Source organism: Podarcis erhardii (assembly GCF_964252035.2).
Source record: "Podarcis erhardii genome assembly, chromosome: 8".
In the NCBI taxonomy this organism is placed as follows: Eukaryota; Metazoa; Chordata; class Lepidosauria; order Squamata; family Lacertidae; genus Podarcis; species Podarcis erhardii.
This window is the reverse complement of record NC_138499.1, coordinates 237830-261191: the sequence shown is the minus strand read 5'-3', so window position 1 is coordinate 261191 and position 23362 is coordinate 237830. Positions and strand designations below refer to the sequence as shown.

General features: G+C 54.9%; 1 protein-coding gene across 1 annotated transcript; it reads left to right on the top strand.

The window, feature by feature from the left end:
* Positions 1–13040: 13040 nt before the first annotated feature.
* Positions 13041–22936, top strand: LOC309347772 (epiplakin-like). Its single transcript, XM_081872543.1, has 3 exons — positions 13041–13232; positions 18338–20581; positions 22642–22936. Exons 2-3 carry the CDS (start codon positions 18408–18410, stop codon positions 22721–22723), a joined length of 2256 nt encoding a protein of 751 aa, XP_081728669.1. The 5' UTR covers positions 13041–13232; positions 18338–18407; the 3' UTR covers positions 22724–22936.
* Positions 22937–23362: the final 426 nt, after the last annotated feature.

The window sequence follows — 23362 nt, the reverse complement described above, 5'->3', positions numbered from 1 at the left end:
GTTCTCCAAGAGTGCCATTCAGCATATCGACCGAAGTGATTCAGATATCACTGTGTACTTGGACTTCCACACAACTTTTGACTAACTACCGTACTTTTCTCTCTATAGCACGCAGATTTTTTCTCCTAAAAAGTAAGGGGAAATGTCTGTGCGTGTTATTGAGCGAATGTGGGGTCCCTGGAGCCGACCCTCCCGAGCGCAGGGGCAAAATCAGGCAAAAATCCAATCGTGTGCACGTCAGGGAGGAGGGAGCTCCGTGAGAGAGGAAGCTGTTGCTTTCCTGCATTCTGCCTCAGGGTCTTACTGCCCACCCTCTTCTGTTTCGGTTGCTGTTTGCTCAAACAGAACAAAGAGCAGGCAAATCCCCTCCCCTCCAGGTAAGCAGAGGGGAAAGGAAAGGAGCCGTCCTTCCTTCTAATTCCTCTACATGCTTATGCAGGTGGGAGAGAGAGAGAGAGAGAGGGCTGGCTTGGGTGGCTGGTTGGGGGAAAACTTTTGCCTTCCTTTCCTCCCTCCCTTTAAACCCCTCTCCTGCATTCTTAGCCAGCTGCTTCTCTGCACACCACTCTCGTGCTCCTTGTCCCTTCTGTGTTTTTCCTTCCCTCCCCACTTGAAACGTGGTTACAAAGCACGGATCCACATGGATCCTCAGGATCTTTGCATTGGGTCACCCCAAATTCACCATCAGATCACATTACATGTCCATGGCTACAGCCTGCACCAAAAAAATCACGCACCCACTGTTGCCTAGGGCTGCAGTGGTGCAAAAACGTGGTTACAAAGCATAGATCCACATAGATCCTCAGGATTTTTGCATTGGGTCACCCCAAATTCACCATCAGATCACATGTCTGTGGCCACAGCATGAGGCACAAAAATGATACATCCACTGTTTCTTCAGAATTTTTTCCCCTTGTTTTCCTCTAAAAACGATGAGCGTGTTATGGTCAGGTGCGTGTTATAGAGCGAAAAATACGGTACTTCACCAGCCACAGACTCCTGAGTAAGCTTAGCAGGCATGGAATAAGAGGAGAGATCCTCTTGGGCGTGAATAATTGGTTAAGAAACAAGAAGCAAAGAATAGGAATAAATGGACAGGTCTCCAAGTGGATATAGAAAGTGGAGTCCCCCAAGGATCTGTATTGGGGCCTGTGCTTTTTAACATGCTCATAAAATATCTAGAGACAGGGCTAGGCGATGAGGTGCCCACGTTTGCTGATGACACTAAATTGTTCAGGGTCATTAAAACAAAAAGAGACTGAGAAGAGTGCCAAAAGGACCTCTCCAAACACTTCTGGGCATAGGTCTGTGCTTTAAAGCTCTGTGTCTGAGCACCATTTTTGCTTTATCTGTGAAAATACCCTCTTGACCACCAAATCAGAGCAAACAGCAAGTCACAGAAATGTGTAGATGAGCCCTGAGCACATGGGAGGTAAAATGACAAGTGTAAAGTGATGCATGTTGGGGCAAAAAATCTTAATTGCACCTATACGCTCCTGAGGTCTGAACTGGTGGCAGCAAACCAGGAATGAGACCTTGGGATCGCAGGGGGTAGCTTGATGAAGACACCAACTCAGTGTGTGGGTTCCGTAAAGGTAAAGGGACCCCTGACCGTTAGGTCCAGTAGTGACCAACTCTGGGGTTGCGGCGCTCATCTCACTTTATTGGCCGAGGGAGCCGGCGTACAGCTTCCGGGTCATGTGGCCAGCATGACAAAGCCACTTCTGGCAAACCAGAGCAGCGCACAGAAACGCCGTTTACCTTCCCGCCGGAGTGGTACCTAAATGGATTATTAGGAAAAGAACTGAAACTCATTATGCCAATATCATAATGCAAATCTATGGTGCAACTGCATTAGGACTATCATGTACGGTTCTGATCAGCTCGCCTGATCAGGGAAGGGCAACCAAAATGATTTAAGGGATGGAGCAACTGAGGAAAGTGTACATCATCTGGGGCTTTTCAGTTCAGAGAAAAAGTAAGTAAAATGGGACATGCTATAAATGTTTAAATGACACATGACCTGGGGAAATTGGACAAAGAGAAGTGTTCCCTTGCTCTCAGGCTGGGGCAAGGACACGAAGAAAGAATTGACTGTCAGCCATGTACTGATGACACTTTAGCAGCTAAATTTTAAGCTAAACCTCTGGAGGACTTTCCCCTGTGGTCTCACACACAGATGCCAAAAGTCATGTGGGACAGGATAGAGCCCCAAAGGCCTAAAACCATGGTGTGGGGCAGGCTTCTCCCAACACCACCTTCTGGTCCAGCCGGCAGAAATGGCCAGGGCCAACATGACAGTGGACCTCCCATGGGCCAGTGATTCATCTCCTGGGAAGAGTTGGGCAGGGGGAGCATCATCCAAGAGGGACTGAGCCGGGAGCTGCTGTCTCTTCCGTCCCTCACCCAACCACAGCCCTGATAGAGAAGAGAAGCTTCCTGCCCAGGCTGGGGGGGGGTCCCTCTGCCCACCCCATCCCAGAAAGGCAGAGGCAGCAGCAACCAGCCAGGAAGCCCACAGCCAGTGTCTGCAATGGGGAAGCCAATCTCCCATTGACCCACGGCTGCCACAGGGCAGTGACTGGGTCCCACCAGCCCCTGACGTGTTGTTGGCCTCTCACCCCCGCCTTAGGGCCGAGAGCTACCATTTCAGACTGTGGGATGACTCTGTCAGAACCGGGACCTTGGAGGCAGAGGAAATCCAGACATCGGGCAAGGATCAGCCCTGGCAAGCAGCCTGGCAGGGGCCACAGAGACTGCAGACTTCCACGGAGGCCTTAAGTGCCTTCCTCCTGAGGGTTATACCTGGTGGAGTCCACAGTGCAAGGTGCCTAGATGGAGAAAGAGGCAGCAGAGATCACCACCTGTACCCCAAACCATCTTCCTCTCCTGGGCTCATGAGGGAGGCCTTCCCTTCCTGATTCAGCTCTATGGGCTTCTCAAGCCTCAGACTGGCACCTGAGCAGTGAGTGTCGGGGCAAAAGGGGAGTGAACTGGGGAGGGCCGGGCAATGGCTGGGTTTCACCATCTATCAACATTGAAATATGCCAATGCATCACAGTGTCTGAAATAAGGATGGAACCATGTAGAGGCAAACTGAGAAACCAGGGATAGAAGATGGAGGAAATATGGAGGGAGGCAGGAGGAAGAAAGTGGGGTGCCACAAGAGTCGGGAGACAGACACACCGGATCCAGTGAAACAGAATCTCATGGAATGATGAAACTATTTGAACACACAACCACCGTCAAATGCTATTGGCTGAACCTTAAAGATCCACTGCACAGATGATGGCAATTTTTAAATAATTGTATTTCAGGTGCTCTCTGTCCCTCTCCACCCTGAGGCATTGAAAAATGAGCAAAATCAGCAGCAACTAGGCCCCTGACAACCTTCGAAAACCTCCTCCTAACAACAAAGGGAAACGGTAAAGGGACGGTATCTGCAATATACAAAATACTACTCCAAAATCCCGCAAATCCCCTAGACACAATCAAAAAACAATGGGAGAATGACATAGGCTATGAGATTAACCCCACTCAATGGACCAGAATGTGGTCTAAACCCCCCTTTAAATCCATATCAACGAAAAGAAAAGAACTCACACTGAAACTCACCTACAGGTGGTACCTAACACCAAGGAAACTAGCGCTAATACACCCAGGAACCTCACCAAAATGCTGGAGAGGGTGCACCTCCACAGGCACATACCTCCACATGTGGTGGGAGTGTCCCAAAATTCAACTATTCTGGACAACAGCCATACAAGAAATATGTAAAATAACTAAGCAAGTAATAGACATCACCCCTGAATTGGCCCTACTAAACATCTTCCAAGACAACAATGCCCATTTACACCACAAAGAACTCATAACCCACCTGCTCTCAGCAGCCAGAAACATCATAACCAGACACTGGAGAGACCTGTCAGGAGTAAGCATGGACCAATGGTACCAAATAGTATGGGAAACAGCCCTACTAGAAAAATTAACTAATAAACTGAAACTGACACGGGGACAAACAGAAGAAGACGCCTTCACCCCGGTATGGCTCCCCTTTATCACATACACAGCCCAACAGGACAATGACAATAATCCACCAACAGCATACAAATCAATATGGCTAACCTGATCCAAAACACCCACCCACCCCACTCACACACGAAAACAAAGATCACCACAGCCAACCACAAGCAAACAATCACACCCTAAGCCAACCCCAACCTCTCTCACCACCAAAGGAACACAAGTGAACAACACAAGCAACGCTGACACCAAACTCTACATACATTAAACATAATAGAAACACCGCCACCCGACCCCACCCCCATCCATCCTCCCTCTCCCCACCCCCCCTTTCTTTTTTCTTTCTGTTTTCTTCTCCCCCTAATGCCTCAACAAATGAAACGGATTTGTAAAAACGTTACATGGAAGAAGAAGAAGAAGAAAAAAAAATACGAGGCACTACACTTCTGTAAAACAAGAAAATCCTTAATAAAAAATATTTTTTTAAAAAAATGGGCAAAGATTGATTTCAAGTTTTGCATTGGGGGGGGGGGGCATTGGTTGTCACTGAAAGGAGCTTTCCAGCACTGGCATGAGGGAAAACATGGCTCAGAGGCATGGAGAGTTACAGAACCTCATAATCTGCTTCACTGAATCACAGGTTGCCTCTTTGTCCACACAGCTCTTCTGTGGTTTCTTGATGGTTTTCCTGTCATTCTGTGCAAAATTCACAAAGCTCCTTGATAATCCATGCCTTGAAACAATGTTGTTGTGGAAGGTTCAGTCCCCAAAGCCTATCCAAGTACGAGAGGCAATGGGGGAACACAGCCAGGTGGGCAGGGTATAAATGAGAAATTAATAAGAATAATAAGAATGAATATTGTTACTATTATTATGACTCCACCTGAAATCCTGGAGAGCTGCTGCCAGGCCGTGTGGGCAACACTGAGCTGGAGGAACCAAGGGTCTGACTCGCTGCCAGAGCAAGCCCTGAAGGGTCTCTACCTGCAGGCTGTGAACCCAGAAACTGCTGCGCAGAGGCACTTACTGCCTCCTGCTGTGGAGAGAATCATAAAGTTGGAAGGGACCCCCAAGAGTCAGGAATCATGGCCTCAGGAGCTGGGAGCCATCAGTGGCCGGATCCTCTGTGAATTTGTCTGATTGCCTTTAACGCCATCCAAGTTGGTGACCATCATCGCTACCTCTGGGAAAGAAGGCCTTTGCTTCACCCTTCTGCCCTGTGGCAAGAAGGGCTTTCTTTCCTCTGCCCTCAATCTCCCAACATTCAGCTTCACTGGATGATCCTGCAGGGCTCCAGTCTTACACAAGAGGTGGAAAGCCCTGCTGACATGCCCCACCCCAAGCCGAGACTCCAATGGGGGGCAGTTTCTGGGTTGGGTTGTGGCAGCTGAGGCCACATTAAACCCAAGAACCCCTGAGGTGGCCTGATCCCTTTCACCCCTTGGCACTGGCTCTCCTCTGCCCCACCACGTCCCGATGTCACCGTGCTGGAGGCTCAGCATGTGGCTGGTCAAGGAGAAGCGTCCAGCCAGGGAGGCAGGCCAGTTCCCAGAACCTGGCTGCAGGTTCAAGGGGTCCATGGGCAATGTGTCCTCTCTTGGGCCGGCTCCAGATCTAGCCACCCTTTAAAATTCCCATGATGCCCCAGCGTGATGTTAGGTCAGGGGCATTGTGGGAAATTAAATGGGGTCTAGGTGCAGCTGCCCTGAGCTGGGCCATGGAAGGAAACTTTTAAGGTGGGGTGGGGAGAATTGGGCCAGGCGTCAGCAGGACACCCTCAGCTCTGGCCCCAGTGCTGGGCCTGGCAGGATGTAAAGAAGAAGAAGACAGAGAAGAAGACAGCATCAAAGATGCTGGGGTGGTGGTGGTGGTTTATTTTTATATTTTGGCTTCAAGGGCTTATCTCACTTGTTCCTCTATCAGCAGCTCAAAAACCATCCGGTTTGAAGACTTTACGGGGTAAATCTCCTTCAAGCTGAACTGCAGTGGACTAATATAACAATAAACCACCACTCTTTCCAGCATCTCTGAAAACATTTCTCTCTCTTTTTGGTTTACATTATTGGACACTTCCTGCTTCCCACCAGCAACCCAAGGATGCTAGAAGCTGACACCAGCCCTACCAGTTTCCCCGTCCCAAACTGGGCCGTGATGTGGGCAGTAGGCCAGGGGGTGTCCCAAACTCCACCAATGCAAGAGAAAATGGAAAGAAGCCCAGCCGGCCCAGAGGGAAGAAGCAAGCTGCCAGGTGTGGGCAGGGTGCCCCCCAGCGGCCATGCGGCAGACACAGGCTCAGCCTCCTCAGCATGGCCTGGACCCCTCAGTGCAGGATTCAACCGTGAAGAAGCCCCCTTGTCACCTGCTCTCCCTTCACCTAAGCACCAGCCGCCTCAGCACCCAAAGAGGGGTGTCTTCATGCCCAGCTCTTGGGGGGCACCAGAGACAGAGGAATTTCAGTGGTGCCACCCTCTTCTGGCTTTTCAAAGAGCTTTGAGGACCCATCTGTCTCAATCTGCTTTTAGCTGAGATGGCAATTTGTCTGCTGGTTTGAAACTGTATTTCGGCATGAAATTAAGGGGTTCTGTTGAAATTGTAAACTGCTTAGAGGTTTTACTACAGTTAAGTGGTATATATGATTTTGTTAATTAAATAAATCAAAACCGATAGTGTGTTTTTACTGAGTTTTAGCCTCCTTGGAAGATTTCTTTCCCTTGTAAGGAAGCCTGCTCCTTACTCCTAAGGGTCTGGGCACCGTGATTGCTCAGTGAGCTGGAAAATCATCTCTCTGCCCAGGCTCAGAGGTGCTGCCCCCCATGGTGTCCAAGTACTTGCTGGCTTCAGTAAGCCAGGGGACCCAGCAGGGGGTGCCAGCTGACCAGGATCTGGCCCTGAAAGAGGGCGAGGAGGAACTCTGCACCAGGCCCTCCTTCTCTGCCACCACTGCACCCAGGTCACGTCACCCACGTTTTAGAATCAAGTGCCTACTGTATGTATGTATGTATGTATGTATGTATGTGCAAATGTGCATCTATCTCTATACATACTGTATGCAGATATGTGTCAGCTGGAGCAGCCACACCTGGCTGAATCATTCAGGTGTTTTCCAAGAGGGCAGGTGGGGTTAGGGTCTTCCACTCCAGGCCTTTGGGAGATGCAGAGAGGGCTCTGATGATCAGAGGGGGGCACCAAAGAGGGGGCCTTTCAGCCCCCCCCATCCTCCTCATGCCCTCCAACATTTCTTTGATGGAAATACGGACATTCTACATCAATGTGCGGCTTCTATGTGTGCTGGAGATGAAACGTGGAGCAGCTTCCTGATGTAGAATGGTCACCTGGAGCAAATGACCACCTCTCTGCCGAACATGCCTCATAGGGTTGTTGTAAAGAAAAAATGAGTGAGCGAAGGGATCTTGTAGAACAAACAAGATGAATTTTAACAGGGAGAAATGTAAAGTATTGCACTTGGGCAAAAAAAATGAGAGGCACAAATACAAGATGGGCGACACCTGGCTTGAGAGCAGTACATGTGAAAAGGATCTAGGAGTCTTGGTTGACCACAAACTTGACATGAGCCAACAGTGTGACGCGGCAGCTAAAAAAGCCAATGCAATTCTGGGCTGCATCAATAGGAGTATAGCATCTAGATCAAGGGAAGTAATAGTGCCACTGTATTCTGCTCTGGTCAGACCTCACCTGGAGTACTGTGTCCAGTTCTGGGCACCACAGTTCAAGAAGGACACTGACAAACTGGAACGTGTCCAGAGGAGGGCAACCAAAATGGTCAAAGGCCTGGAAACGATGCCTTATGAGGAACGGCTAAGGGAGCTGGGCATGTTTAGCCTGGAGAAGAGGAGGTTAAGGGGTGATATGATAGCCATGTTCAAATATATGAAAGGATGTCACATAGAGGAGGAAGAAAGGTTGTTTTCTGCTGCTCCAGAGAAGCAGACACGGAGCAGTGGTTCCAAACTACAAGAAAGAAGATTCCACCTAAACATTAGGAAGAACTTCCTGACAGTAAGAGCTGTTCGACAGTGGAATTTGCTGCCAAGGAGTGTGGTGGAGTCTCCTTCTTTGGAGGTCTTTAAGCAGAGGCTTGACGACCATATGTCAGGAGTGCTCTGATGGTGTTTCCTGCTTGGTAGGGGGTTGGACTCGATGGCCCTTGGGGTCTCTTCCAACTCTATGATTCTATGATTCTATAATTCAATGATCTTCCGCAGATAAGGAGAATGAAATAAAATAATAAAATTTTAGCTGGAAGCTGCCTTGAGTCCCTGACAGGGGAAAAGGTGAGTAGTAATAATAATAATAATAATAATAATAATAATACAGAAGCTGTTGAGAATGATCAGAAACTCACCAGAGAGTAAATTCTATTGAATTCTGGAACTTAGTTCTGAGTAAAAATGCTTCGGATTGAAGTGTAAGGCTGCCCAGTCTAGACCCAGTTACTTGGGAGTAATACAGTGAGACTTACTTCTGAGTAGACAGCATAAGGTTCCATTTACAATAAAGGAATCAATACTCCATGCATTTCCTCTGAGGAACGGGTCTCATCTCTCCACCACTTTCAATTGTTCTCCAGGATGTGGAAAAGCAGGACCTTCTGGGATCGAATCAGAAACTGGAACGGCTTCTGTCATTCTGGGACTGTCTCTGGAAAATCAGGACACTTGGAGAGTATGATGCTAACAAAGCAACCCCCCCCCCCATTGCTTTGGGAGGGCGAGGGGCTTTCCATTGGCCTGGTGGGGGGGAGGTGGACGGCAAGGGCCTCCCAGCCACCCCCACCCCTCCTGGGCCATTAAACTGGAACAGGAGCATGGAGGGTTTCGAGCCAGTGCTGGAACACAGCAGAAATGAGCGGCTGAGTCCACTTCCCTCCTCTTTCCACTGCCTGGCCTGGCCCTGCTCCGTGGGCTCTGCTTGGCGGGAGACCCCTGTTCTGCTGCAGCCCCTCATGGCAGGCCCAGCAAGGCCACGGGGGGGGGCAGGGCTGGGCCTGGGGGCAGACCTGGGGGGCTGGGTGACCCTCGGGGGTCCCTTCGATTCAGCCGCCCTGTGATCACTGTGATCATGGGGGTCTCTGTGCCATGGCCTGCCCAGCGGCCTCCACACTTGCCTGACATGGCCCCTGAGCCACTTAGGCTGGGGCCAGAGACCCCCGGCAGGCCGAGCAAAGGAAGGAAGGAAGGAAGGAAGGGAGTGGAGGGACCCCTCTCCACTTGCAGCCTCTGCCTAAAGCAGAGCCACTGGAGCCACCAGCAGTTCCAGAGCCTGAGGGAAGTGGAGCAATGGGCCTCCTTGCCAGGAGGGAAAACGTGGTGGCAAATAATCAAGGGGTTTCCAGAGGCAGAACAGGCAGGAATCAGCCAAGCGCCAGAACGGCTGGCTCTGCCTCCGCCTGCTGCCATGTCGGGGCTGCTTCAGGGAGGTCCAGCTGAAGAAGAAGAGTTTGGATTTGATATCCCACTTTATCACTACCCGAAGGAGTCTCAAAGCAACTAACAATCTCCCTTTTCCCTTCCTCCCCACACCAAACACCCTTTGGGGTGAGTGGGGCTGAGAGACTTCAGAGAAGTATGACTAGCCCAAGGTCACCCAGCAGCTGCGTGTGGAGGAGCAGGGAAGTGAACCCAGTTCCCCAGATTACGAGACGACCGCTCTGAACCACTACACCACACTGGCTCTCCTTTTCCCCTGGGCAACTGAGGTGCTTCTGCTGGTCTTGGAAGCAGCCGGCAAACATTCCAGGTGAAGAAATGGCCACCTGTCCCTGGGCAGGCGGAGGAGAAAAGAGCCGACTGCTGCTCTTGTTCTTATTACATCTATGTGGAGCCCACATTTTCTTGCAGGTACAAAATGCAAAAAGACAGATAAAACAGAAAAAGCTAAAAACATAGGAATGCTAATAATCAACAAGGACAGTGGTACCTCAGGTTACAAACACCTCAGGTTACAGACTCCACTAACCTGGAAGTAGTACCTCGGGTTAAGAACTTTACCTCAGGATGAGAACAGAAATCGTGCGGTGGCAGCAGCAGGAGACCCCATTAGCTAAAGTGGTACCTCAGGTTAAGAACGGACCTCTGGAACAAATTAAGTTCATAACCAGAGGTACCACTGTAATTAAACACCAATAGTACAAAAAAAACACACACACACACACACACAATTGCATTGAGGTACGAATCTGGACTGGCCAGCCAAAAAGGCAGCAGTGGGAGATGCGCAGAGTTGCAGGAAGGAGAGGGCGCATCCTGCACCAGGAAGGCCTCAGATGTTGGCGTGACTCAAAAGTGTCCCGCGCTTTAATTAATCCACCCCACCCCGGCTCAGGGCTCAGCACCAGCACCAAGGCATATTTTAAGCTCCCCTTCATTTTGTGGAGAGGCAGGGAGGGGGGGGAGGGGAAGCTCCTGAAGGGGCCAAAGGGGGCTGGAAAGGGTGGGTCCATGGCCAGTTCTACAAGGGGAGGGAGGGGGAGAGGCAACCTGGGTGGCGCCCAGTCCCTAGAGTGGGAGCGGGCACCGTTCTTGGCATTGGCAGCAGGTGGGCCCTGGATGGGGGGGGGCAAAGGCAAGTGGACATGGCGGGCAGTGGAGGCGGTCAGGGTCTTCACACACACACCTTAGAGACACACTTTGTCCCAGTTAGGGACACACACTCATTAACGCATACATTCAGATTCACCCTGACACCCAGTGCCCCCCCATTCCCCACACCCAGAACCTCCCTCCCTCCTTGTCTCTATCACTTTCTCCCTCTTTTCCTCACATCCTGCCCCCATTCCCACTTCCCCCCACCTATCTAACATCAGCCATGAGCTAGAATAGGGCTGTGATAGGTTTGGGGGCTCAGGCTGGATGGTGGCTGTCCGTCAGGGATTCTTCAGCTGCAACTCTTGCACTGCAGGGCTTGGACTAGATGGTCTTTGGGAACCCCTCCCTGCGCTACCATTCTGTGAATGCCCTGGCTCCCTCCCAAACTGTGAGTAGAATCTATCAGAGGAAACCAGCCAGACCAGTTCCTTTGCTCAGGTAATGGCCTTAGCCGGCCAGTTAAGGACTAGCATTTGCATGAGGCTGAGGCTGCCCTTTGCCCTAGAGACAAAGGGGGGCAAATCCCACCCCCAGTTGGAAGCAGGACCACCTTGTAAGGGAGGCAAACAAGAGCCAGAGTGCTTTGTGTTGAGTTTTTGGCTGATGCTGGAAGCTGGAGAGACAGAGGTCAGCCTTGCTCAGTGCTGGATCCCTAACAGGGTGGCAGATCTGCTGTGAGCCCCTCTGCTCAGGTTGCAGATATGCGTAAATAAAGCTGTATATCCAAAAAGAAGGTTTTCAAACAGAGGTTGGAAGGCCATTTCTCAAGAATTATTTAGCTAGGATTCCTGCACTGCAGGGGGGTCCCTTCCAACTCTACAATTCCATGAAGACGCCGCACTCTTCAGTGACCCTCATTCCAAGGAAACTGAGCCCTGGGGAGCCCCCAGAACCTCTCCCTGCTCAGAGATTGGGGTGCAGGCAACCGGGGGGGGGAGAAGCTGGTTGTCCTCGTGTGGCTGGGCTGTGGGGCTGAAGCCTCCCCATGAACAAAGGACAACAATCTTAACGACAATCTGGGAGGGCAAGTCCTCCCTGCCCAGCTCCTCTCCCTGTGCAAAAGACCACGGCCCCCTCCCCCCCCCCGGCTGCCATCAGCATCCGTCCCAGAGGTCCAGGGACAGGCCCAGAGCCAAGGGATGGAAAGACCCACCTGCCTGCTCCCAGCCCTGAACAGGGACCCCCATGGGGTGTCCTGGGGGGGGGGGAGAGTGCCGTATGAGAAATTGATGCCTGGGGGGGGGGACAGCTTGGAGCTACTGACCTCTTTGGGCTAGATTTTGCAAGGGGGAGGACTTGGCATTGCTGACCAAACTGCTTGCCTTGTCGCCTCCTGCGTAGCCCAGCTCTGGCTGTCAGCTCTCAGCTTTTGTAAGGCTGGTTCCACGGAGGCAGTTATTTTGCATTTATTTATTTTTTGCAAGTCAAGTGCTTGACTTCATTTAGGGGGAAGCTGTCAGGAGTTGAACCCAGGACGCCTCCATCCGTCCAGGCTCTTCCAGATGCAGCCACAAGAGGGGAGGTCCTTCGAGAGCAGCTGCAGGAAGGGAGGCTGGCTGGCTGGCTGGCTGGCTGTGCCCCCTCTGCTGCCACACCCTGCACTCCAGAGCAAGCTCAACTGGGAGCAGGGAGGGCAAGGGAACCCCCACTGGCCTTCTCCTCCCCGGTGGATCCTCAGCCATGTCCCCTGCAGTGGCCCAGTGCAGTGGGACGACAACCCCTCTGCACTCTTCCCTGGGCCAGGTCTTGCCTGCCTACTGTTCCCTCGCAAAGAGGAGGCGGCCTTGGCTATGGTGGGGGTACCCTGGGCCTTCATTTCCGGGGGCTCTGAAAGGTTTCTCTGTGTGAGGCAGGATGGGCTCTGAGGGCAGAGGCTCCTCTCCAGGGTCTTCTTCCCCCTTGGCAGAAGGGGCTCCCTCCTCAGCCGCCTGCCTCCTGGGGGTGTCAGAGGGGTGGTTCAAGCAACTGTTTCGGTGGGGGGGGGCTTATTGTGAGGAGCTTCTGGCCTGGTCTTGGGGGCTCCTTGGCTTCCTCCAAGGAGCTGGCCTGGGGGGCTGCTGGGCGGTTCTCCCTGCCCCATCTTCTCCTCCCCTCGAGCCCTGTGAGGTCAGCTGAGCTGAGAGAGGCTGCGGTGGGACTGGGACCCAGCTCTCCCTGGCCCTCCTCTGACCCCCCCCAACCACTCCAGCATGATGCCTCCTGCTCCTTGCACTGCAGGTTTTATGCTTGTTTCTGCTTGTGCTTCCACATTAAAATGGAAAAGCCTTTCCAAAGGGCAGGGGCCAAAAATAATCCCTCTTTGGCTCTGCCTTGCCAACCCCCCAACCCCCTTGTAAAGACCCCTCCCCTTGTTTGGGCCTGCTGGTTCCTTGGTGGCAAAGGAGGACCTGGGGAGGCGGGAAGAGGCTTCTTTCTGCCCTGTTGTTGTGGCAGCAGCGTGTGCCTGCCCCACACCTTGGCCTGGCAGGCAGGGCTGGGCTGTGTGTCATCGCTGGGCGGGGTGGCCAGCTTTAAAGCCGAGGCAGCAGCACCTGTGGGACAGTCAGAAGAGGCAGCCGGACGAGGCAGAAGAGATCAGAGCAGCGCTTCACCAGGAGCCTTCAGGTAGGGGCTGGGGGCACCTTCTGCGGGGCACCTGGGAGGTGCCAAGGCGGGAGAGACGGAAGCAGCAGTGCCTTCCTGCTCAGATCCCTCAAGAGGAAAGTAGGCAAGGGGATGCTGAGGCCCCTGCTAGACCCCCAGGATGGGGCCGCCCAGTCAGGGTCTGGCAAGAAGCCCGAGGATGAGGGTGGAGGCACCATCCTCCCCAGCCCCCTCTCTCCAGCGAGGCAGCTGGCAGACCCCTCACCCCCTTGAGTTCAAGACCTCCCTATCCTCACCCAGTTTAAAAAGCTGTTGGTGGAGAGGAGAGCAGGAGTGCCTTTCCGACCCACTTAAGTAGGGAAATGAGGGAGGGATGGAGGAAGGGATGGAAGGGGGCTCGTGTCTGGTGCTGAAGGGGGGCCAAGTGGAGGCTGGAGACCAGACCAGCCCCACACGCAGCTCAGGCACCCACTGAGCAACATTCAGAAGAGGCTACAGGCTTCTCTGCAGGAGCGCTCCCACCCAGACATGGCTGCACCCCACTTCAAATGGGGGCCTGGGCCACAGTGATGCTTAGAGGGCAAAGCTGCAGGTTCCAGCCCCATGGGGAGCCCACAGGAGTGAAATCAGAGGCTGGCCCCAAGTGTGGCTAAGATACCTGCCTGTTTGCCCCCCCCCCCCCGACTCTTCCCCAGCCCCAGGGGCTGCAGGATGCAGAACAGGAGCAGGAGGAGGCGCCCAGTGCCTTGTTTGCAGGAGCTCAGCACCAGGGAGAAGAGGCTGGGCTCCTGGAGGGAGCCCCTGGCTCAGCTGCTGGCCAGGACCTGGAAGCAGCAGCAGTGGGGTGAGAGGCACTCAGGAAGGGTCTGGAATGGGGTGCTTGTCAGGAGAGGAGAAAATGAGGGGCAGCCCAAGGGTGCGAAGGGGATAAGGGGCAGATCCTGCTGGCCTTAGTGGAAGGCCAGCGGCTCCACCAAGCAGTGCGGGGGGCACCCCTCTCTGCACCTGGCTGCCGCCGCCTCAGACGGGTGGCTGATCCCACCACCCTGTGTTTTGGTGCCAAGTCCCTCAGGCCCACCCAGGCCAAGCCAGAGTGCAGCCTCTCCCCACCTCCCTGTGCTGGGCTCATGCCAGCCCCACAGGTCCCCAGAGAGGCTCAGGGGCCTGCTGACCATTAGGCAAATTGGCCCCAGAGGCAGGAGGCCATTTGGGCAGTTGTGCTCCCGGCTCCTCCTCCTCCTCCTCCTCCTGTTGTTGTTGTTGTGATGTTGTGTCATTTCCTCTGCTTGGCTGACCCTGGCAGAGCAGGTGGCCTCTGCCTCCAGGACTCCAGCACCGGGCCAGCCTCCTTGGGTGGCAATTAGGCGGGCATGGAATGTGGTTGGCTGCCTCCTGGCACTCCAGATGCATCTGGCTCCAGCACCTCTTTCCCCAAAAGACAATTGGCCTGTCACTCACCTGCAGGAGCCCAGGCAGCTCCCGTCTGCCTCTGAAAAGCCGCAGAGGGAGGGAGGGAAGCAGGAGGGAGCAGGCAGCCGTTCTCAGCCCCCTGGGATCCATTCAGCCCTTTCTCTGCTGGAGAAGCGAATGGACACCAGGCCTTGAAGAATGCAAGAGTGGGGGGTGGGGTGGAGAAAGTTCTCTCCCTCTCGTGATCGTAGATTCAGTGAAGTTGGAGGTTGGGCGCCCTTCCACATGAAGCACACGGTTAAAACTGTGCAGGAGGCACTCATGGCTGCCAACCTTGATGGCCTTCATTTTCATCATCATCATCATCATTAGCCCACCTTTTCCCCTGATGGGGCTCAAGGCAGCTTTGAAAGAGAATCAGACGGACGCAGGGAGAATGAGCCTACTAGCCAGGATGGCAGCATCTTTTCTTGGCTGCCGGAGGGGACCTGCCTCTGACTGCAGCTTGCTGGGAAAGGTGGTGGGGAGAGCTCTGCTGCTGCGGCTGCTCTTGGGGGCGTCTTCCCTCTGGGACCCCCTTTGCCCACTGAGAATGCTGGATGAGGGGCCCCCCTCTGGCCTGATCCAGCTGCTGACACTCTTCTGAGGGGCTCTTGGCTGCATTTGCCACAAGAGCCCTGGAAGCACTTTTGTGTTTTCACTGCAGTCTGGTGTGTCATTTATTCCACATTTCAAGGACAGCCCTGCAGGATCAGGCCCAGGTGGGCCCCTCTAGCCTGGCCCTAGTTTCCCGCATGGCTACCCAGATGCCCCACTGGGAAGACCACAAGCGGGACATGGAGGGGGGGTACAACCCCCCTCACTGCTTTTTGCACTACAGCACCCGGCACAGTGGGGTAGACCGCCTTTGCAGACAGAGGTTCCACTTAGCTCTAACTGAAGCCGTAACAAGAGTCCTACTGGCCAAGCAGATGCCCCACAGGGCCAGGGGGCACCCACAGCCCTTGCCCCCCTTGCCTGCTGTCTTTGGTCCCCAGTGACTTTGGCACTTTCTGAGGACTCCCCTGTGCCTGTATTCTGCGGGAGGGGTTCAGGTACAGGCTGCAGGTGGAGGTTTGCCAAGCTAAAGTGGATTAAATCCCTCTGTTACCTGAGTGCCACATATCCACTTTTAAAAAGCAGCAGTGGTTAGGAAAGTGAAGCAGAAAAGAGTGTGGGATGGAGGATACCCAAAGCGCTGCAAGGAAATTGGGAGAGGGGAGCAGGCATCAACGCACAACTTCCCTGCAAACAGGTAAAGGTAAAGGGACCCCTGACCATTAGGTCCAGTCGTGGCCGACTCTGGGGTTGCAGCGCTCATCTCGTTTTATTGGCCGAGGGAGCCGGCGTACAGCTTCCGGGTCATGCGGCCAGCATGACTAAGCTGCTTGTGGCAAACCAGAGCAGCGCACGGAAATGCCGTTTACCTTCCCGCCAGAGCGGTACCTATTTATCTACTTGCACTTGGACATGCTTTTGAACTGCTAAGTAGGCAGGAGCAGGGACTGAGCAACGGGAGCTCACCCCGTCGCAGGGATTCGAACCGCCGACCTTCTGATCGGCAAGCCCTAGGCTCTGTGGTTTAAACCACAGTGCCACCCGCGTCCCCTTGAGACTCTTTAGGTAAAGGTAAAGAGACCCCTGACCATTAGGTCCAGTAGTGGCCGACTCTGGGGTTGTGGCGCTCTTCTCGCTTTACTGGCCGAGGGAGCCGGCGTACAGCTTCTGGGTCATGTGGCCAGCATGACTAAGCCGCTTCTGGTGAACCAGAGCAGCGCACGGAAACACCGTTTCCCTTCCTGCCAGAGTGGTACCTATTGATCTTCTTGCACTTTGACTTTGCTTTCAAACTGCTAGGTTGGCAGGATCAGGGACCGAGCAACGGGAGCTGCCCTAGGCTCTGTGGGTTAACCCACAGTGCCTCCCGCGTCCTGTTGAGTAAAGACTGAGTTTAATCTACCCTCCGTGTAAGCTTTGTGTGAGCAAATTGGGAAGGATGCCAATTCCTGGCAGAGGGGGCTACGAGCGATTCCTGCCTTGCAGAAGGGAGGAGTAGATCATCCTTGAGGTGCCTCCTGACTACACTCCTGTTGTTCAATGATTCTGTCTCCACAGTCACAGGAGGGGAGAGTGTTGCTCTTGTGCCTGAGTCCTGCTTGCTGGTTTCCCCCAAGAGGCATCTGGGGGGCCACAGGGAGAAGAGAATGCTGGACTTAGAAAGGCCCCTTTCCAGCAGCGTTCTTCCCACCTTCTTATGCTCACTAAATAGGTGGTTGGGGAATGGGACTCCCCCCCCCGCCCGGCTGCCCCTCCGCACTGGCCATTGCAGTGGGGGGGGTGAGTGGGAGCCAGGGGCCAGTGGGTCTTCTCTGCCCTTTCAGCTCAGGCTGAAGGCTGAGGGTGTTTGTATCCAAACCTGTCTTTGTGACTCTGTGACTGAGCGGGGAGGGCAAGTGCTTGCCCCAGGCACGTTCACACAAACACACAGAGGAAGAAGGGTGTGTGCAGTTCCTGTGTACACGCACCCATCCCCCGAACCCTGCCTCCTGTGTGGTTTCCCCAAATTGTTCCAAAGGAGCCCTTTTCCTCCACTTCCTCCCCAGCAAAGTGGCTTTGCTCCACCACAGCCCCAATTAGGTGCATTTGGGGCATTACCTCACCAGGCAGGCAGCCCCGCTTCCAATTTGAGCACCAGATGAGCCAAAGCGAACAGCCGCCAAGCCCCAAAACACGGCAATTAACATAATGACGCAGGTGAGTCGACAGCCTGTGGACGGATGGATGGATGGAGGGCCTGCAAACAGGTTTCCTGGCTGGGGGCAAAGACAGGGTCACATGCCTGGCCGGACCAGTCTGGCTGAGCCCCGTGGCACAAGCAGGGTGCCCTCTTTGTCTTCTTCTTCCTCCGCCCGCGGCCCCAGCAGCTTAGCGTCAGGTCCCACTTGTCCTGAGCAGGTGGAATCCTGTGAAGCAATTCCTGGCACAGGAGGTCTCAGCAGAGTCCCTCCTCCAAGGCAGCCTGGCCAGGATTTCTGCCCCAGGACCAAACACCCCCCCCCCCCCAGCACCAGGCATCATCACCAGCAGGTACTGAACTGGCACAGTTACCCCACCTGGTGCCTGAATAGTCCACAAAGGAGGGGCAGGGCTGGCACAGGAGTGGGTTAGACTTGCGGGGAGGGGACATGTGCAGGAGAATCACCCTAGAGAAGTGTCTGGGAAGGGGCTTGGTCTGCATTCTCACGTTTACCCTGGGAAGTGGCTGTGAGCTGGCCTTCTCTAAGCCAATGCCCTCCTGGCGTCCTGGACCTTCGCTCCCGCTGTCCCACCTGCTGGCGATGCCACAGCTGAATGACATTGCCGAAAGCTTGGCCTGTGCTGCTTATCCCAGAGATGGCTGGAGCACACCTCACGGGGCAGTTGTGCATCTCCCGGCAGCCAGCAAGGGAGCAACCTCTGGCCCAGGGCAGGATCCAGACGTGCCAGCCAGGGCCCACTTTACAGGTCTGCATTTGGCACAGACAGCAGGTGTTGGAAGGCCTAGCACTGTGTGGAAATGCTCCCCTGCCTGGCTGGCACTGGCTGCTCTCTCTTCTTTGCAAAACAGCCTCCCTTGTGACCCCCAAATGGGAGCACGGTTGTCTCACAAAGCCTTTTCTGCCTCTCTCTTCCTCCAGAGACTTTCTTGCTTCCCTCTGCACGATCACCCACCCAGAAGACACGCCTGGACCCCCTTGCACCCGAGCCATGCCACAGGACAAGCACCTTCCCAAGGGAGGCACGGACGCAGCCCCAATAGTCCAAGTCCGCGAAGAGCCACGCTGGCCCTTTCCGTGTGCGACCGACCTGAGCGAGGACCATGTCATTGCGGGCATCCTCAAGGAGCCGGGCAAGGAGAGGCTGAGCATCCGGCAAGCCATGCACCGAGGCCTCCTGACCCACGGGACAGGCCTGGCTCTGCTGGAGCACCAGGCCGTCTCAGGCTACATCGTGGACTTTACAAACAACCGGCTGCTGTCTGTGAGGGATGCCAAGAACGCTGGCCTGGTCGACCGAGAGCATTTCAACACTCTCCTCATTGCAGAGAAGGCCGTGACAGGCTACACTGACCCCTTCTCCGGGAGCAAAATCTCCCTCTTCCAGGCTATGAAGAAAGGCCTGCTCATCAAGGACCACGGCATCCGCCTGCTGGAGGCTCAGGTTGCTACGGGGGGCCTCATCCACCCCATGCACAGCCACCGCCTCCCTGTAGAGGTGGCCTACAAGTGGGGCTACTTGGATGCAGAGATCTTCCACCTGGTCTCCAACCCTGCCAACCACACGAGAAGGTGCTTTGACCCCAACGCCCGCGACAACCTCACATACCTGCAGCTCCTGCCCAGGTGCTTTCCTGACCCTGTCACTGGGCTGCTGATGTTTCAGGTGATGGATAAAGGGTCTGTCCATGTGGACGAGAATCTGCGGAGGTGCCTGAAGTCTGCCACGGCCCAAGTCCACGTGGGGCTTTTCCAGGGCGAAGAGGTCTCCATCTGGGACCTCCTCTTCTCCAGGTACATCCCCCGGCACAAGAGGCAGGAGCTGCTGAGGCAGTACAAAGCAGGCACCATAACCCTTGAGGAGATCACCCAGACCCTCACGACCATCATCACCGAGGTGGAGGCCAGAAGCAACCCTGGCTGCGTGAAGAAGCAAAGAGCCACCCAAACAAGAGCGTTTCCGGAGGCAGAGAAGAGCAAGCGGACTTCTGAGCGGGACGAGATGGTGAAGGCCCTCAAGTCCAGGGTGGTCAAGGTGCCTGCTGGGGAGCTCTGTGGGAGGAAGGTCTCTGTGTGGGACTTGCTCCACTCCAAGTACATCCCCAAGGGGAAGAGGAAAGAGATCCTGAAGCTGTATAGGATGGGCATCCTCAACATGGAGCAAATTGAGACGGTGGTCACTGCCATTGTGGCCAAAATAGAGGAGGAGAAAGCCAAAGGGCTGGGTCAGGTGACTGGCATGGCGAAGGGCGAAGGGGACAGAGCCGACCACCAGGAGAGGCAACTGAAGCAATCTTTACAGTTGGTGCGTATCCCTGTGACCTTTGGAGAGTTTAAAGGGCAAAGTGTCCCTGTGCTGGACCTTCTCTATTCTAAATACTTCTCCCAGGAGAAAAGACAGGAGCTGATGGAGCTGTACAGGACAGGGGTGCTCAGCCCTGGACAAATGACACTAGCTGTTAGTGAGACCTTGGAAAGAGCAGAAGCCAGCAAGAAGAAGTTCTCCATCAGAGTGAAAAGTCGGAGCCGAGAGTCATCAGGAACCAAGGAGGCCAAGGAGGCCAAGGAGGTCAAGGCTGCGGACCCCTCGCCCAACAAGCAATCGGATGATGTGCTGAAGGCCAAAATGGTCACTTTGCCCGCCGGAGAGTTCCGGGGCCAGCAGGTCTCCGTGTGGGACCTCCTTTTCTCTCACTACATCACAAGAGACAAGCAGGAAGAGCTCCTGAGGAAGTACAGAGATGGCCAGTTCAGTGCTGAGGATCTCTCCTCCATGCTCATCATCCTGGCTTCGCTGCACGACCTCTTCTACACTCTGGAACAAACGGCAGCAAAGGCCCCGGCCCAGGAGGCAGCCTCTTCCCCAGCAACATCACTTGAGGAAGACGAGGAGGAGGAAGATGATGCTGATGATGACGATGATGACGACGATGACGATGACGAAGGGCAGGATGAGAAGGACAAGGTCTTGAAGTCCAGGATGGTCGAGGTCCCTGTCGGCGAGTTCCGTGGGCGCAAAGTGTCCGTGTGGGACCTTCTCCACTCCAAGTACTTCCCAGAGAAGAAAAGGAAAGAGGTCCTGAAGCTGTACCGGATTGGGATCCTCTCGGCTGACCAAATGGAAAAGGTGGTCACGGGCATCGTCACCAGAGTAGGGGAGGAGAAGTCGGGCGAGGGTCGGCGTGCCAGCATCTCCAGCCAAGGGGCAGGAGCCCCCAGCGAGGGTAGGAGCGCCGGCTTCCCCCAAGACAGCCCCTCAGACAGGACGGTGGAGGTGCTCACCTTCGAGTTCCCCCTTGGGGAGTTCCAAGGCCGGAGAATCTCCATGTGGGACCTGCTCTTCTCCACGTACATCTCGGAGGCCAAAAGGCAGGACCTTCTGGTGAGATACATCACAGGAGCCCTGAGCAGCCAGGAGATGGTCAGCATCCTCTCTGCCCTCGTCGTCGAGGCGCACAGGCAGAGAAGCTCCTCCAGCATCCCACACCTGTTTGGCCTCCTGCACCCTGAGGCCTCCTACATGATGTTTGGGCCGTCCCAGGCCCAGTCGGGGTCTGTGCACGACCTGCTGCAGTCACACGAACAAGAAGCGCCCAAAGCCGGGAGGGTGACCTACAGTGAGATCACCATGACCACCACCGTTGTGCATGGGCCTGAGCAGAAGCAGGAGTAGCTCTGGAGCAAGGCAGCCGCCAGCAAGCGGCAGGTTCCAGAGCAGAGAGCTGCTGGCGGCTGCAGCGGGGGAGGGGGGTCAGCAGAGCACCCCCTTCTGGGTGGGGGAGGGGGAAAGGGGAGGCCAAGAAAGGAGGGGGGAGGGCAGGTGATACTAGTGTAAGTAGGCCACTATGAGAGGGAGGCTGGGGGAGGGCGAGGGGGTTAATTGGGGAAACAGAGCTGGGGCTCCATCCAGGCAGGGAATTCAGCGCTGGCCTCATCTACAGGACAGACTAGCCAGTCCTGATGCAAAGAACAGTGCAATCTTCAGCCCTCCCAGGGAATTGGAGGGAGTAGCTGTGGGGGTGTGTGGAGGGGGGAGGGTACCCAAAGGAGACCCCTTAGCTGGCCAGGAAAAGACTTCTGGGGAAAGGACTGTCATCATAGGCGCCGACTCCATGGGGCCTGAGGGGGCCCGAGCCCCCTCAAAAATTCGTTTGGGAGGGCTCTGCCCCCCCAATAATTTAAGAAAATTATATTACTGCTGCGAAGAGGGGGGAGGGAGAGGAGGCCCCTTGGGAGGAGCGGGCAGGTGCTGGGGCGGCAGCGCCGGGCGGGGGCCGAGGGGTGGGCGCCCCCCTGCGCGGGCATCGCCTCGCCGCCGCCGCGGGCTTGGCTGGGCCGTCGGCCGAGGGGAAGCGCCAAACAAGGCCAGGATCCAGGCCCGCCCCGCTCTCCTTATTTGGTGCCCGGTTCCGGCTCCCGGGTGGCCTCCTCCCACCCGCTCTCGCTACCAGTGGAAAGAGAGACGGAGGCGCAGCGGAACCCGCAGCCTTTGCAGGCGCCGCCCGGCCGCGGGAGGGGAGCGCGGAGGAGCCCCGCGGGCCTGGGCCCGGCCAGCCGAGCCCTCCCGAATTGCGCCCCGCAGCCAGGATCTTGTGGCGAAGACCCCGGTATGGGCCCCCCCCAATATTTTTTATAAGTCGGCGCCCCTGACTGTCATGATGGCTAAACCTCAGAAAGAACTTTCTGCTAGTAAGGGCCGTTTGACCATAGAACTGTCTCCCTTGGAAGGTGGGGAGCTCTCCTTCTTTGGGGATTTTAAATAATAATAATAATAATAATAATAATAATAATAATTTTTATTTATATCCCGCCCTCCCCAGCCAAAGCCGGGCTCAGAGCGGCTAACAACAGTAAAAGTAACACAGCATTCTAAAATCAATTCATTATAAAATCAATTCAGAGTCAAATTCATGGCCACCATTGGGCTAGAGTTCTGTGAGGAATTACCGGAGGAGGGGGTCAGACTGTGCCCTGGCCAAAGGCCTGGTGGAACAGCCCTGTCTTGCAGGCCCTGCGGAAAGATGTCAAGTCCCGCAGGGCCCTAGTTTCTTGTAACAGAGCTTTCCACCAGATCGGGGCCACGGCCGAAAAAGCCCTGGCTCTGGTTGAGGCCAGCCTAACCTCCCTGTGGCCCGGGACCTCCAAGATGTCCCGGATCGGGATCCTCTCGGCTGACCAAATGGAAAGGTGGTCATGAGCATTGTCACCAAAGTAGGGGAGGAGAGGTCAGGTGAGGGTCAGCGTGCCAGCATCTCCAGCCAAGGGGCAGGAGATTGGACGGCCATCTGTCATGGATGCTTTAGCTGAGATTCCTGCATTTCAGGGGGTTGGACTAGATGGCCCTTGGATCCCTTCCAACTCTATGATTCTATGATGATGAGGTTGGTGCGTGTGAGAGAGGAAGAGACTGTGATGGGGCTTCTTCAGATGTGGTCCTGAGTCTGCTTCCCCTTGGCAGGGCGAGGGAGGGGGAACTGACCTCAGGGGCATCGCCCCAAACCAAGCCAGGATCCGCATGCAAGCAGGAGGAAGTCGCCTGGGACTCAGCACCAACCTACAGCTCCAAAACATGCTCAGGGCACCATGTCCCAGGAAGCCCCCAATCCCAGTGGCCCCGCCAGTTGGGGGAAGGGGCTGGCTCTGCTAACAGGGCTCTTGGACCGTAGGGAGATGTAGTCAGACCTCCCTCAAAGCTACAACCAGCCACAGAGGGGGGAGAGTGCTTGGTAAGTCCGGGGGGGGGGCAGGGAGTGTCCCCAAATGGTCCTAATAAGATGTTCAGTCAAAGTTAGGAAAGATTAAAGTTGACAACATTAGTGATGAATAAAGTGAGGGTGGAATGCAGGAAGGCCTCACCCCCCCCCCCATTGGAGCAGTCATCTAGTCCAACCCCCTGCAATGCAGGAATCTCCACCAAAGCAGCCATGACAGGTGGCTCCCCCCCCA

Bases quoted from the DNA above. Each gene is read 5' to 3' on its own strand.
- LOC309347772 (XM_081872543.1), top strand. From the start codon at position 18,408: ATGCCACAGGACAAGCACCTTCCCAAGGGAGGCACGGACGCAGCCCCA. The intron at 20,582-22,641 runs GTCGGGCGAGGG...AGGGGAGGAGAG, and splicing joins ACCAGAGTAGGGGAGGAGAA to GTCAGGTGAGGGTCAGCGTG.